At 37.8% G+C, this 15,086-nt stretch overlaps 2 protein-coding genes across 2 annotated transcripts in view; both read right to left on the minus strand.

The window, feature by feature from the left end:
- Positions 1-844: 844 nt before the first annotated feature.
- Positions 845-15,086, minus strand: part of LOC131344635 (putative transmembrane protein ZNF593OS) — a 32,507-nt gene continuing 18,265 nt past the window's right edge. Inside the window, exon 4 of the transcript XR_009203346.1 lies at positions 845-854. The gene's annotated coding sequence lies outside the window, so the exon portion shown is untranslated. The remainder of the gene's footprint in view (positions 855-15,086) is intronic.
- On the minus strand, positions 861-9,273 carry LOC131344634 (uncharacterized protein C1orf232). Its single transcript, XM_058377074.1, has 4 exons — positions 8,801-9,273; positions 5,949-6,026; positions 3,498-3,607; positions 861-2,297 (listed from the first exon to the last, which is right to left on the minus strand). Exons 1-4 carry the CDS (start codon positions 8,879-8,881, stop codon positions 1,958-1,960), a joined length of 609 nt encoding a protein of 202 aa, XP_058233057.1. The 5' UTR covers positions 8,882-9,273; the 3' UTR covers positions 861-1,957.

Genomic DNA, 15,086 nt, shown 5'->3' on the forward strand with positions numbered 1-15,086 from the left:
ATAAAATATAAATATAAAATTATTATTATACTCGTCATTATTATTATTATTATTATGATTATTATGGTTTTTATTATTATTTATTTATTTTTAATCAAGTGAATATATCTTAATAAGTGAAAAAAAAATTTAAATATGGGAAAATGTATATGAATATTGTTATATATAATGAATCTTTCTAATGATAAGATAATAGACTATAAACCAAAATAAGATCCTGTTTTTAGATGCTTTTCCATTTCCTTAACGTTTCTCACTTTTCTAGAAAGATCATTTTTCCTCTTTCTTGTAATAAATTTTATTATTTGAACAAATTATTGTTGAAAATTATCTGGCAATGGAACAAGACTATGTCAAGCAAAATGTTATTTAAAAATGTTTAGAGCTGACTTTAATTATCATATAATCATATATCATATATATCTTATAATAGAAAATACAAGATAAATTAATTATGATAGTTTCATATGCCGAGGTGTAATTTATTTGCAGTAAAATAAAGAAATATAATATTTTGATATTTTAATATTAATTAATAAGCTTTTAAACTAACTCACAGAAAGCAGCCTGAGATGAATCTAAATCTACCGTGGCCTAAAAAAATAAACCTCATGTGCTTTATACTTGCAAAAATCATTGGTATGTCTGTTTGTGTGAATTCCGTGATTTATCTATTCATCTGGAGCCAAAATTTAACAATGAATCATGAAACACGGACTTCATCAGATGGTCTTTATTTGTGAATTTCTTCGCTATTGTTGTGAAGGTGAAAGTGAAAGAATGAAACAAAAGAATACATTCAGCAAAAAATGGACAACACAGGCACCATTATGATGACAATGTTCCCCACACATCTCTCTCTTTCTCTTTCACTCTCTCTCTCACACACACACACACACACACACACAGATCCTCTAGTTTCATATATTAAACCAAACTGTATTTAGGAAGAAGCCAGACAGGAAATAGGACAAGCAGAAAACAATCAGAACTCAAATGATCCTCTTTTCCTCCTGGACAATTCGTGCATTCTTTCTGCCCTTTTTTTTGCCTGCAGATATTTCAGCTTGTAGTGTCCAGTGTTTGCTTTGGTCTAATTTTTAATACATCTACTTGTAAATGTCTTTATCATAGGCAGGAAAGTGACAGTAATGGAAACAGACACTAATTTATATCTGAGATTCGATCATGGCTACATTAAACTCTTCAATACCATGAACATGAGCAATATTTAGCTTAAAAAAATAATAATAATAAAGTAGAAAAAATCTGAAATATCAGGTCATCATGCATCAGGCTAGCATAACTACGTCCTTTCCCTTATGCAACTTTTAACTTTTATCTAGTTATATTATGTCGAAAACTAGAAAACTCTTAGTGTTCACTGTGTATGCCACCATTTTATTTTATTATTTATTTGAATTCTTTTGTTTATGTCTACAAAATATCCGCATTTACAACTTCGCTAGCTATCCTATTGTATATTTCTAAGTCAGCGATTTGATAATTGAGTCAAATAAAATGCAGCGAAACCAACGAAACCCATCTCTAAATTATCATTATACGACCATCACACGATAACTTCTTCTATGATGACTTATTGAGTTCTAGGAGATGGTTTGAAGGAAACTAGACTAGGTTGAGTATATATATATAGTGCAAAAAAAAATATAACAGGGCTGTATTTTATACTGTACTATAGAGTAAAATTCCTATTAGGATTGTGTTGTGATTGCACAACATTTGTAGTTAGTTGTGTGATTGTAGCTTGAATAGTGCCTGTTGTGCATAATTCCCTGAAGAGTGTGTGTGTGTGTGTGTGTGTGTCATAAAGCAGTACATGAAGTAAAGCTGGAAGCCGAAGAGGAAATTGTGATTAATTACTTAGTAGGTTCATTCAGAAAGAACAAGCAATCCAGATACAGATACATTTATTTCTGTCCTCTTATATCGTTGGCTAGTTGCTCTTGGCCGCGCTTTTGCTCTTCAGCTCGGCCAGCTTGCTGGTCACAAAGTTCCATTTAAAGGCAGGGTTATCCTCATTTGCCCCACCCAGAGAGGCATATCTGGAGAAGCTGTTGCCCTGGCCACCTCCATCTTCTCCCGCTGTATTATCTGCTCCTCCCTGATGCCCTTCCTCTTGACTCCTCTCGTCGGATCTGCCCTCACCGGCCGCCTCCGCTGCTTCAGCCTGTTTCATAGCTGCCCCCTGGTTCCACTTGGTGGCGAAGGAGTCCCAGAATCCTGTGTTACGTTTGTTGGGTCGTGTCGGCTCTTCTGGCTTTATGGCCAGTGGGCTGAAGAGAGAGTCAAGTCAAATGTAAAGTTACAGTAGTGGAGTAAGGGAGATGATTTGTTGCATTATAGACACGTCTGAATTTTTTTTGCACTGCCCTGCATAGAGTTACTATGGAAACTAAAGTTGCAACAGGTATACTTAAAATTCCTTGCACATTTGGACTCAGACACTTAACTTTGGTCTCTTATAGCTTTATAAATTTGGACTATACACCAATCAGGCAAAACATAATGACCACTTACAGGCGAAGTGAATAAGACTGATGATCTCCTCATCATGGCACCTGTTAGTGGGTGGGATATATTAGGCGGCAAGTGAACATTTTGTCCTCAAAGTTGATGTTAGAAGCAGGAAAAATGGACAAGCGTAAGGATTTGAGCGAGTTTGATGAAGGACCAAATTGTGAAGGCTAGACCACTGGATCAGAGCATCTCCAGAACTGCAGCTCTTGTGGGGTGTTCCCGGTCTGCAGTGGTCAGTATCTATCAAAAGTGGTCCAAGGAAGGAACAGTGGTGAACCTGGTGACAGGGTCAGGGGTGGCCAAGGCTCATTGATGCACGTGAGTAGCGAAGGCTGGCCCGTGTGATCCGATCCAACAGACGAGCTACTGTTGCTCAAACTGCTGAAGAGGTTAATGCTGGTTCTGATAGAAACGTGTCAGAATACACAGTGCAGGACGGGTCAGGGCTGTTTAGGCAGCAAAAGGGGGACGAAAACAATATCAGGCATATTAGGTGGTCATAATGTTATGCCTGGTCAGTGTATTTCTTATATAATGTTTTATCCTTTTTTATATCTTATCTAATCCTATTTTATCTTATAGTCTAAGTGCACCACTATTTTGATTTAATCAGTTATGAACAAGAACATAATTTTGTCAACTCATACTCTGTGTCAAAGGACCATGTCTATAAGTTCTGGGGCTTAAGGCCTACAAGTCCTGAACTCTTGTGCATTTTGAAGTACTGAAAGTTTTAGTTAATGACATCTAGAATAATAAGTTTTTACAGTGATTTATAATTGAAGAAATAAAAACAGTTCAGCACAGCTGACTCAGCACATGAATGATTCTCCTGCTCATTTATCTGATTAAATCTTCAGCTGAATCAGGAGAAAAACAAAACAGCCTTTTACAATAGCGCGTTATGTTGAACTGGTTCCAGACACATGGTGGAGGTGAACTGGGAAGTCACTCACTGGTCCGGTATGGGCTGACTCTCAGTCTCAGACTCCAGGAGCTGGTGCTCGTCATCTTTATTAAACAGAGCGGTCACGCTCTTCCAGCTCTTCGTCCCCACACCCTGTACCTGAGGTCAAAACGTGCAGGGGTGTTTCATTCAGCTGTAATAACACTGGTAATGTAATACAATGTAGCTCCTATGTATTCACTGTAGCTCCTATGTATGTACAATGTAGCTTCTGTACAATGTAGCTTCTATGTATGTACAATGTAGCTCCTATGTATTCACTATAGCTCCTATGTATGTGCAATGTAGCTCCTATGTATTCATTGTAGCTCCTATGTATTCACTGTAGCTCCTATGTATGTGCAATGTAGCTCCTATGAATTCATTGTAGCTCCTATGTATTCACTGTAGCTCCTATGTATGTACAATGTAGCTCCTATGTATTCATTGTAGCTCCTATGTATTCACTGTAGCTCCTATGTATGTACAATGTAGCTCCTATGTATTCATTGTAGCTCCTATGTATTCACTGTAGCTCCTATGTATGTACAATGTAGCTCCTATGTATTCACTGTAGCTCCTATGTATGTACAATGTAGCTCCTATGTATTCATTGTAGCTCCTATGTATTCACTGTAGCTCCTATGTATTCATTGTAGCTTCTATGTATGTACAATGTAGCTCCTATGTATTCACTGTAGCTCCTTTGTATGTGCAATGTAGCTCCTATGTATTCACTGTAGCTCCTATGTATTCATTGTAGCTCCTATGTATGTACAATGTAGCTCCTATGTATTCACTGTAGCTCCTATGTATGTACAATGTAGCTCCTATGTATTCATTGTAGCTCCTATGTATTCACTGTAGCTCCTATGTATTCATTGTAGCTCCTATGTATGTGCAATGTAGCTCCGATGTATGTGCAATGTAGCTTCTGTACAATGTAGCTTCTATGTATGTACAATGTAGCTCCTATGTATTCACTGTAGCTCCTATGTATGTGCAATGTAGCTCCTATGTATTCATTGTAGCTCCTATGTATTCACTGTAGCTTCTATGTATGTGCAATGTAGCTCCTATGAATTCATTGTAGCTCCTATGTATTCATTGTAGCTCCTATGTATGTACAATGTAGCTCCTATGTATTCATTGTAGCTCCTATGTATTCACTGTAGCTCCTATGTATTCATTGTAGCTTCTATGTATGTACAATGTAGCTCCTATGTATTCACTGTAGCTCCTTTGTATGTGCAATGTAGCTCCTATGTATTCACTGTAGCTCCTATGTATTCATTGTAGCTCCTATGTATGTACAATGTAGCTCCTATGTATTCACTGTAGCTCCTATGTATGTACAATGTAGCTCCTATGTATTCATTGTAGCTCCTATGTATTCACTGTAGCTCCTATGTATTCATTGTAGCTCCTATGTATGTGCAATGTAGCTCCGATGTATGTGCAATGTAGCTTCTGTACAATGTAGCTTCTATGTATGTACAATGTAGCTCCTATGTATTCACTGTAGCTCCTATGTATGTGCAATGTAGCTCCTATGTATTCATTGTAGCTCCTATGTATTCACTGTAGCTCCTATGTATTCACTGTAGCTCCTATGTATGTGCAATGTAGCTCCTATGTATTCATTGTAGCTCCTATGTATTCACTGTAGCTCCTATGTATTCATTGTAGCTCCTATGTATGTGCAATGTAGCTCCGATGTATGTGCAATGTAGCTTCATTGTATTGAATGTCGCTCCTATCTATTCAGTGTAGCTGCTATGGGTCTACAGTGTAGCTCTGATGTATTCAATGTAGCTTCTATGTATGTACAGTGTAGCTCCTATGTATTCAGTGTAGCTCCTATGTATGTACAATGTAGCTCCTATGCATGTACAATAGAGATCCTTCATATTTAATGTAGCTCCTGTGTATAAACAATGTAGCTCCTATGTATTCACTGTAGCTCCTATGTATGTACAATGTAGCTCCTATATATAAACAATGTAGCTCCTATGTATTCAATTGTTCAGAAGGTTGTGAGTTTGAATCCCAGGTCCACCATGCTGCCACTGCTGGGCCCCTGAGCAAGGCCCTTAACCCTCAGTTGTATAAAAATGTAATAAATTGTCAGTCGCTCTGTAAAGCAATAGAAGGTTCAGTTGTTACTTTTATTTGCAATTGCAATTCATCTTATCGGCAGCAGAGGGTGATAAAATGACAAACTGCTCCTTTAAAGTCGCAAAACCAGACAAAGGAGCAGTTCTACGTTTACTTAAGGCAATTTTCCTAAAAGAGCCCTCACATTGTTATTTGTTATTTTAGTTAAAAACTGGAATTTAAAGTACCACAATATACTGAAAACCTCGAACGCAGCATGGAGCCACTCCTGAACAAGATTTCTAAATAAGTGAACAGATCTGTTTAATGATGCCTTGCTTGTAGGCTGTGAATGCGGCCTTACTCTTTTCGCCAGCTGCGACACAGCACTGGGTCCTTCATCCTGCTCGACAGGAGTCATTTCCTCTGCCGTCTCACACACCTACGTGCAAAGGTAAATCGGTGAGCTAATGTAAGACACGACAGCACTGACACATTTAGAATGAGGGAAGGGAGTTTGTCAGCAGGATGCTTTAAATTTCAACACACCAGTTTTCCGAAATGTCTCGACTCCAGTTACGGCTCTGCAATGGAAATACAATATTATGCCACTTGACTTACTCTATATGGTCTGGAAAGCGGTTTGCTTACACAATCTAGTTGTGATTACATTAATTGCAAAGCTAACAACGGACGAAACAGACGATATCCGTAAAATGCATCTTCCTTCTACGCCTCAGCGATGAAAGTGTACATGTTGGAAGTCCAGACTGTCTTCATGTTAGACCTGTTATGTCTTGACATATGTCTTGTGTTATGAATTCCACATGACTAATGAAGTTATTTTGATCTAGATTTTAATCAGAGTGCTCCAAAATACCACAAACAGTCATCGCGGGAGTGTTACTTGGATCTTGAAGACTTAGCTGTGAGCTAGAAGGAAGAGGATTGGCTGGAATAGAAATATATCTCCATCTAGTGGTTACTTATGAGCATTACACAACTTAATGAAATATTTCTTTCCCAAATTAACACGGAAATTATTTCTAACCACAAAAAATGCATCATCTGTAATACGTTATTATTTCTCTACCATCCAAATAAGGTGGAGATTTTTGGATGTTTCTGGTTTTAAATAGGTGTATTTAATGTTCCTCCAGCTAAGGCTAGTAAGCGATAGCTGCTTTAAGCGACGATCTGAACGCCTAATGATTGATGACACAAACAACTATAGACCTATGTTGGATTCTCAAATTTCATTGGTCAGAAAGTCTTAATTCATTTCTTCATTCCCATTAACTTCCAAAAGAGTGAAAAATAAGAGGCTGGTGCAATTATGTTTTTTTATAGCTGCTATAAGGTAAGCGATAACAGAACTAACTTGGTTTTATAGACTTTCTATAACCTTAAATGTAGAAATCTAGACATTTTTAATTGAATTAATTAATTGTTGGCAAATTGGTGTGGTATAAAAGTAAAAAATAAACCTTTTGTTATAGGAAACTAATGAAGTCTCGGGTAGGAACAGTAACTCTGCTTCATGCCACATCATTATGGTGTTGATCATTTTCCTATAACAGCATAACCCCCAAGTGTTTTATTCCTAATTTATCCTTATAAAAAAAAATTAACCAGACAAAATAACAGGCAAAAAGGAGGGATTTACAATTTTTGTAATAATTAAAAAGGAACGTATAAAACATACATAATGCAGTTCAAGCAATACAAATGGTCATAATTATTACTTACTATATCTAAGGAGTTATAGTTAGGAGTATTTTCCCCACCAGCTTTATATAATAACCTGCTGTTTGATATCAGAGATTTCAGCAGGAAATCAGGAATTTGGCTTCTTTACCTTCAAGACTCTATAATAACTTTGATAACACAGTAATAATGCATTATAGTATCTGGGCATTTATTTATGTAAAAGCTCTGATGGATCTTCAATGGTATCACGATGACTGTAACTGTTTTTAGTACTCTACGAATTAAAATAGCCACACACACACACACACTCACACACACACTCACACACACACACAAAATCCACCCACATGTTTCCGATCCTGGGTTGTGTTTTAAGTGTACGTTTAGTAATATGAAGGAAAAGAGGTTTGTTGTCACGGCTAATCACAATTTCTTTTCTCAGATTGCTAGCATGGCTGCTGCTAAAACACGCTAAACAAAGTCATTAACTGCTTAAAAAAACGAATCTGTTGCTTCCTCTGCTTGATTTGAATCATTACAGCATTATAAATTGAGCTAAATAATAAGCGACTGTATGTAAATGCTTATAAATGAATATTAAGCATTACAGTTTTGGATAAAAATTATGGGAGTGATCAAAAATATTGGAATGGACTCTTCGGTGCATTTATTTTCTATCTCTCTAGAGTTCAGAGGTCTGGTGTCAGAACGCCAGCTCGAGCCTCATTCCTGCTAAATCAGTAAACTGGCATCTGAAGCCTGTTAAATATCAAATTACTGCAGGCCTTAAAGAACTGGGTCACATCCCTCCGTCTGCTCCATTTCACCTGCAGCCATCTGACCCACCTGTTGCATTCCTTCTCTCAATCTCTCTTTCCAAAGCAGCAGCGACTTTTAGTGCTGATGTTCTAATCTGCCGCTTGATAAATGTGAAGATTAAGACGTAAGACGCTCTCCTTGCTTTACTTTAGTAAAGATTCAGAGATTCAGTTCTGTGTAAATTCACTGCCGTCCCCTTCCCAGAGGACATGTTCCACTTCATTTGTCTCCATCTGACCATGCTTAAGAGAACGGCTGTGCATAATAAAGCCCTGTGCTCTGAGGTGCAGATGTAGCACATGGCATGTTTATCTTCTCCTCTTTGGATAGTAGTCACCTTTTCAGCCAGTGATTTGTAATATGTTGTGTCTTTATATAAGTAACCTATGAGTTGCGATGTTTCTAGCTTGACTACATTTCTATTAGCATGGCAGTGGCTGAGCTATTTACAAAATAGTGTAGATTTTCCACTAATAAGCTACTTTTTCCTACTAAGTGCCAGTGTAGCTTGACAAAACTGCCTAGTTAGATATTTCCGGAAACGATCTGAATCCAAAGTAGAAGTGTAATGCAGTCAGACCTCGCTTTTCCTGATGATATTTGGCCTGCTGTTACATCGTATTAAAAGTGGTTTACAATTATCTTAAAAACTTCCAGTAGATTCATAACTGTTATCTCTAAGATTACCTCTTCAGCAGGCTCTTCCTCTGCGTCAGGGTTGAGCGTCTTCATCACCTTGCTCTTGTACACTTTCCACAGCGGATTCATGCTCACTTCTTCCTGGAAAAACCCCCAGCGAAGTGAAAACTGAGAACGAGGAGTCGCTCAAACGTCCGGTCAAACCACCATCGACCGAATTCCGGACTTTATATTCGATTCCGACGCTCTCAACAAGACGGACAACTGTGGTCCATCTGTTGAAACACTTTCAAACAGTACAAGACGGACAGATTGAGATTGTGTTGAAGAGAAGGTTGTGTGGCAGATTCGAGTCCAAAATCCAGGTCAGAGATCCTTCATGATCTTGTATTTGTTCAGGATTGCTTGCAAAAGCCCTGGTTACTGATCGAAGCAAAGCACGAGAGAAACAGTTCCAGCGCTGATCGCTTCCTCACATACACACACTGCCACGGTTCAGGAGTCCAGCATCGGTTACCTGGAAACAGGTGTGGGTTACCTTATGAATATTTAAGCTGCTCCTTTTGAGAGAGGAGCTGCCATTGTTGGCTGGACGTGGACTGTGCAACTCAAACCCTACGCCTGATAGGTTTCAGGAGGATTAGACCAACATACATGTGGATATGGATCTGGCTTTTTATGTGTATCATGTTTTCAGAAAAGAAGCTTTTATCATCAGTGAGATGCAAAGATTTGTCTTGTGCGACGAGTTACAATACGTTAAGTAGAATTGTGTACAATAACATATAAACAATAACAGAAAAAAAAGACAATTAAGGAGATATTAGAGTTCTGGCAGATCATATAAACGGCAAATTGTCTTCAGAAAGCATTTGAGAGAGAAAGTGTAAGAATAAATTGAGCAATAACAGTATAAAACAGCATCACACTGATTACAGAAACCCGGCTTTAGGCTAATGTTGTGCAATGAACTCAGATACTATGCTGAGATCTTGGTTGCACAATTCCTCGTGAATCTAAACTGTTGAAGAAAGGACATTATCTACATGTACATTATTTACTGTCCAGTGTCACCCAAATGAGGATGAGGTTCCCTTCTGAGCCTGGTTCCTCTCAAGGTTTCTTCCTCCTATCATTTCCTCACCACCGTCACCTCAGGTTTACTCATTAGGCATAAATACTACCTTAACCTTAGACTTTATAATTATTATTTAATGTTTGTATACTTCTGTGAAGCTACATTGAGACAGTGACCATTGTTAAAAGCGCTATAGAAATAAATTGAATTGTAAGTAGAATGCCGCCCATAAGTATTGCTCCGCCTGAACATTTCCACAATGAACTCAATTACAATTATATGCCTTGAATTGACAAAAGGTGTCCTATCTTGGGGAATCTCTATAGCTTGCAAAAAATTCTACACGTAACATTTTGTATAAGTACTTATCCACTATTGTTGTTAAAGCTAAATTAGCTCTGGTACAACCTGCTGTCATCATAAGAAAACTAAATTAGCTCTAGTACAACCTGGTGTCATCAGATATCGCACAATTAAGTGTCACATGATCTGACTAGATATACGGCACAGAGTTATTAAAAAAATAGAAAGGATATTTGCCACGTCTCTGGCTCTACCTAAAGGAGTCAGAGAGGCAACCGAGTGGCCTCATGACCTATAGATTTGACTAATGACCCAAAGTATCTTGAGCAGCTGATAAGCGCTATATAAAGAAACAGAAGTGATGCAACGTATGCAAGAAGTCATTCCAGTACAAGGAAAAAGTCCAGAATTACGACAAACAAGCTAGAAGTTAAGATGGTTTTATATTTTTTCACATACCGCTAGTGTTAAAATTGTCGAAATCTTTGTTTTGTCACTCTGTTTTGTCATTCATGTTGCGTAGCAAGCTTGAGTAAAAGCTAGGTAAAGGGGTTGTGATGACTAGGTTTAAAAAATCAGGAAGCTTCAAGTTCCTCCATCTTACTAATTCATGGTCGTCCTAAAACGGGTGTGTTTTTAAATGCACCAGAGGAACCTGTGGTTCAAAAATGTTCTTGAAACGCTTCATGGTGTCTGACTGATATGTGATATCAGTGATATTATACACTTTATTCTTTTTCGGTGTCGTAGTTGACCAACTTTTAAAGCCTGGAAGAGCAGTATGGAGTTATGCTGATGAATTGCAGAAGCTAAACACGTTAGCCGTCCATTAAGGGTCACCATTATAGGTCCTGTATTCGGTCAGTTGAAAACCTGCCCCCGATTAGGCAGCGATGTTTGTGAAATATCACCCATCTCATCGTCTTCCTGTCGTTTGTTTCTGAGCCACCTGATCTGGAATGAAAGATCACTGAGGATGGGGCCAGAGGTTTCATAAATCATGCAGAAGGTTTCGTTTACCTCCGCTAGTTATTGTCTTGATAAGGTTCACTATAAATATGAGCACGATATTGTACTGCAGATATCAACAGATCATAACCCCGCTACAGCGAGGAACCTCGTTTAAGGATGTATTTCGTATTATATTGATGAATTTCGGCTGATTCAGTTTCATTTCGTAATGAACACTACTTAAAAGAGACCTTTTTTTAACCTTGCAGCTTTGTGAACATGGTGTACAGATGTAAGTGTCACCAAATTTGGAAAGACGGAGTGTGTGCCCGTGTGCAGTCATGCGGCCGTCTCTCTCTCTCTCTCTCTCTCCCTCTCTCTCTCTCCAGTGATGTGCGTGATCTGGAGTGTTAAGTTTCACTGAGCTGGCTGCATAATTCAGAGGACCTACTCAATTCTGGAAATGTGACCCCATTACGGTTACATGTGAGAGCCACCAAGCAAACTGATGATCCTGGATTTTGTATTAATTACAGAAAATCATACAGAGAATTTCCACCAATCCTAACTTATATGATATTTCCATATTTAATAAAAAAAAAAGTACTATATGACTCGGGTTAGGTCTTGATATGAAATCTGCAAGACAGAAAACTAACCACAATTTACACCACAGCGGAGATATGATGTTCTGAGCTGACATTCGTTCGAAAACATTCGCAATTCCCTGTATTTTTGTAAGGTTTTAGGGAATAGAAAGCAGAATAAATAATGACATAACAAGGCACTGTTGAATGCTTGAATCTGATTGGTCAGTAGGGGTTAATTTTCTATAATAGCAGCTCAGGCTTTAATTCCAATAAAAAAAATTTTTTTTTCCTTTCTTTTCTTTTCAAGCTGTAAATTGTGCTGTATTTATTTTCCCGTGATATTTTTATATTTTAATTTTAACCTTTTTATATTTTGCATTGTCACTTTACTTGAGTGCCATAGGGAAGTGGTAGCTCAGTGGTTAAGGTGTTGCCCTACTGGTCAGAAGCTTGTGAGTCCAAATCCCAGGACTGCTACTGCTAGGCCCCTAAACAAGGCCCTTAACCCTGAGATGTATGAGATAAATATAAGTTGCTCTTGATAAGATTTTTGTTTTATTTTGTTAAATCTTCTTTGACCTCTGTTCTGTATCTTTGAGCTGCTCTAACATGTGTATTTCCCCAGTATGGGATCAATAAAATCTTATCTTATCTCATGAGATTTATATTAAGAAGCACATTCTAATATATGATCATTTCTAGAGTAACAACACAAACAATGACTTTTGGTGTTTGGTGAATTCTCAACATAATCGAAGCCTAATATGTTAAGATTAAAATTGTTGTTATTTAACAAAGTAAAATGTCTATTTATTGATAGGGTGGCAATTTGTAATTAGATGTTTATGTAGAATTAAAGGAAGGAGTCTCCAGTGCAGTGTTGAGTAAGTGTCAGTAAGATTTCCACCGTGAGAAAGCCTTTAGAAAAGACGACATTTGCACCGTCTTGTGAGGCAAAAACTGCTTCTAGAAGCAAGTAAGAACTTTCATGGACGTTCACAATGTTCCAAATGTAGCTGTAAACAGATAAAAAGTATTCTTAAAAAGAATAAAAAGTGTAGTCATCTGCACATTGTGAGAGTTCCTGCTACCACCCCAAAGTTAATTATTTTCCATGTGATCTGTTGTCAATAAGCCAAAGCTCAGTAGTAAATCTCCATAAATGGTGTTGAATCTTCCTGGTGTACAATACGGTATATTCTGGAAGAATGTTCATGTCTAACCACCAGGTGGCTCTGCTAGACAAGTAAATACATCCTTCTTCAGTTGTATTGAACTTTATTTGATAGATTAAGGCCTAAATAACAATTATGTGCAGCTCAGGTGACACCAAATTCCACTCAAGTACACTCTTCCTAGTTCCACATTCCTTAAGAGAGTATTTAGCAGTCAGGTTTTATTATGAAATGATATGAATGACATGCACTAGAATAGTTAATGATCAAGAAATGTGACTACCGCGATGAAAGCAGAACCTCTGGACATTCCGTGGTCTGAAGCACTGTCTGGATCGTGCCATGATGAAAGAATATCAGCCAAGATACAATCGCCGCTACTCATCGATCTAGGAAAGGTTATAAGGCCAATCTCCAGAACAATATGAATTTCTACCATTCTGCAGTGAGATGGATTGTTGTCAGTCTACCCAGAAATATTGTTTTATTTAACTTGCAGTCACTGGGACGACTTTATACTTTATACAGAATATTCTTAAGACAAATTTGTGGTCATCTGTCCAGCAGGTGAAGCTGGGCCAGGGAACAGGGCAATAATCTTAACAAACACACCAGAAAATCAACATCTGAGTGGCTAAAGTAGAAAAAATTCAAGAACGGCCATGTCAAGTCATGATGTACATTTGTTTCATACTAAATTATAATCAAGGTCTGAGCCCAGATTAATTCAGGCTTGAATAATCCCAATTTTCTATATTTCAGTGAACCAGATAATCAGGGTTTAAATGTATGTATGCTAAATATATGTTCATTTTTCTTATAAATGGATAATTTTGGTAACACTCCAAGCACCAACAAAATAATGTCTTGATACATCCTTTATTGGCCAGACTCTCCATTGAAATGTTAACATCATTCTGGACAAAATTTTGCCGTAAAATATTCTGGTGACCTGAACAAAGTGTGAACTATAGAGTATATTTTTTCTTAACCTACATTAGACGGTCAAAGAAAAATGACGCTTCCGGCTGTCGATTTGGTCAGACAGTTTTGCAGGATTCTCTTCTTTTACTTCTTTTTAAATTGTAAAATATCCTGTTTTTATGTATCTTCCCCTTTGCCCTTTTTCTTCTCTCCGTCTCTGTGTATCTCCATCTTTAATATTACAAAACAACAAACAACCAAAGAAACAAACGTAAAATATATCTGTATGCTTTATACACTATATCATGTCCTGGTATGTCTGAAAAAAAGGGTTTTATTTTATTATTATTTTTATTTTTTAAAAACATTTTATTTATTTTATTTTTTTTTACCTCTAGATGGCGATAAAGACCTCTCTGAATACATGAACCATGGAACAAAATGTACAGAACACCATGTTCATCTTCTGTGTAGCTCCCCCCCCCACCCCCTATCCCCCCTCATTCCCCCTCCCACTGGAGAAAGCTCACGTGTGGGCCATGTGCACATGCATCTGTACATACATGTGGTCTGTGTTGGTGTCCTTCAGTGTGTGTGTGTGTGTGTGTGTCTCCTTGACATGGGCGAGGTGGTGCAGTTCTACAGCACACAGCTTCCATATATATATATATATATACTGTATATAGGAGGAGAATCAAGTGACCTATGTTACAGTTTAACATTAAAATCCAATAAAATATATTGTAATAGTCCAGTATTAAAGACTCTTGAGTAATTGATTGTGATTATTTATGAGTTTCTTTGGTCATCTCCCCTGCCCTCTCTTTCCGTCTGACTTCCACCAGTCCTTCGTTATATAACCTCAGGCGTGTCAGACTGACACTAACATCCATCGTCGTTCTTTACAGAGGGGTTGGGTGACACACACACACACACACACACATGTATAGGATATATGTGTAGGTGTGTGTATACATGCATAGCAGTTCAATGACAGCACAGAATGTTCTTTCCGGAAATATCTTCCACAACAAACAGAATTCAAACACGGACCAGTAAAGGATTTCCAATTTCAGGTCGTCCAGGTTTCGCTTAGATTACTGATTACAGATTCAGTGTTAACAAAACAAACCTAAAATCTCTACTTGTGTCTGTGGGGATATGGTAACTTAGTGGTTAAGGTGCTGGACTAATGATCAGAAGGTCCACCAATCTGCCCTTGAGCAAGGCCCTCTACCCTCAATTGCTCATTTGTCTTAAAATGAGATAAAATGTTAGTCGCTCGGGGCAGCATGGTGGCTTAGTGGTTAGCA

This window comes from Hemibagrus wyckioides, linkage group LG23 (assembly GCF_019097595.1).
Source record: "Hemibagrus wyckioides isolate EC202008001 linkage group LG23, SWU_Hwy_1.0, whole genome shotgun sequence".
In the NCBI taxonomy this organism is placed as follows: Eukaryota; Metazoa; Chordata; class Actinopteri; order Siluriformes; family Bagridae; genus Hemibagrus; species Hemibagrus wyckioides.

Coding starts and splice junctions, on each gene's coding strand:
- LOC131344634 (XM_058377074.1), bottom strand. CDS start 8,881: ATGAATCCGCTGTGGAAAGTGTACAAGAGCAAGGTGATGAAGACGCTC. Junction 3,608..5,948: donor TGTCGCAGCTGGCGAAAAGA/GTAAGGCCGCAT, acceptor TTTTGACCTCAG/GTACAGGGTGTGGGGACGAA. Junction 2,298..3,497: donor AGTCAGCCCATACCGGACCA/GTGAGTGACTTC, acceptor CTCTCTCTTCAG/CCCACTGGCCATAAAGCCAG.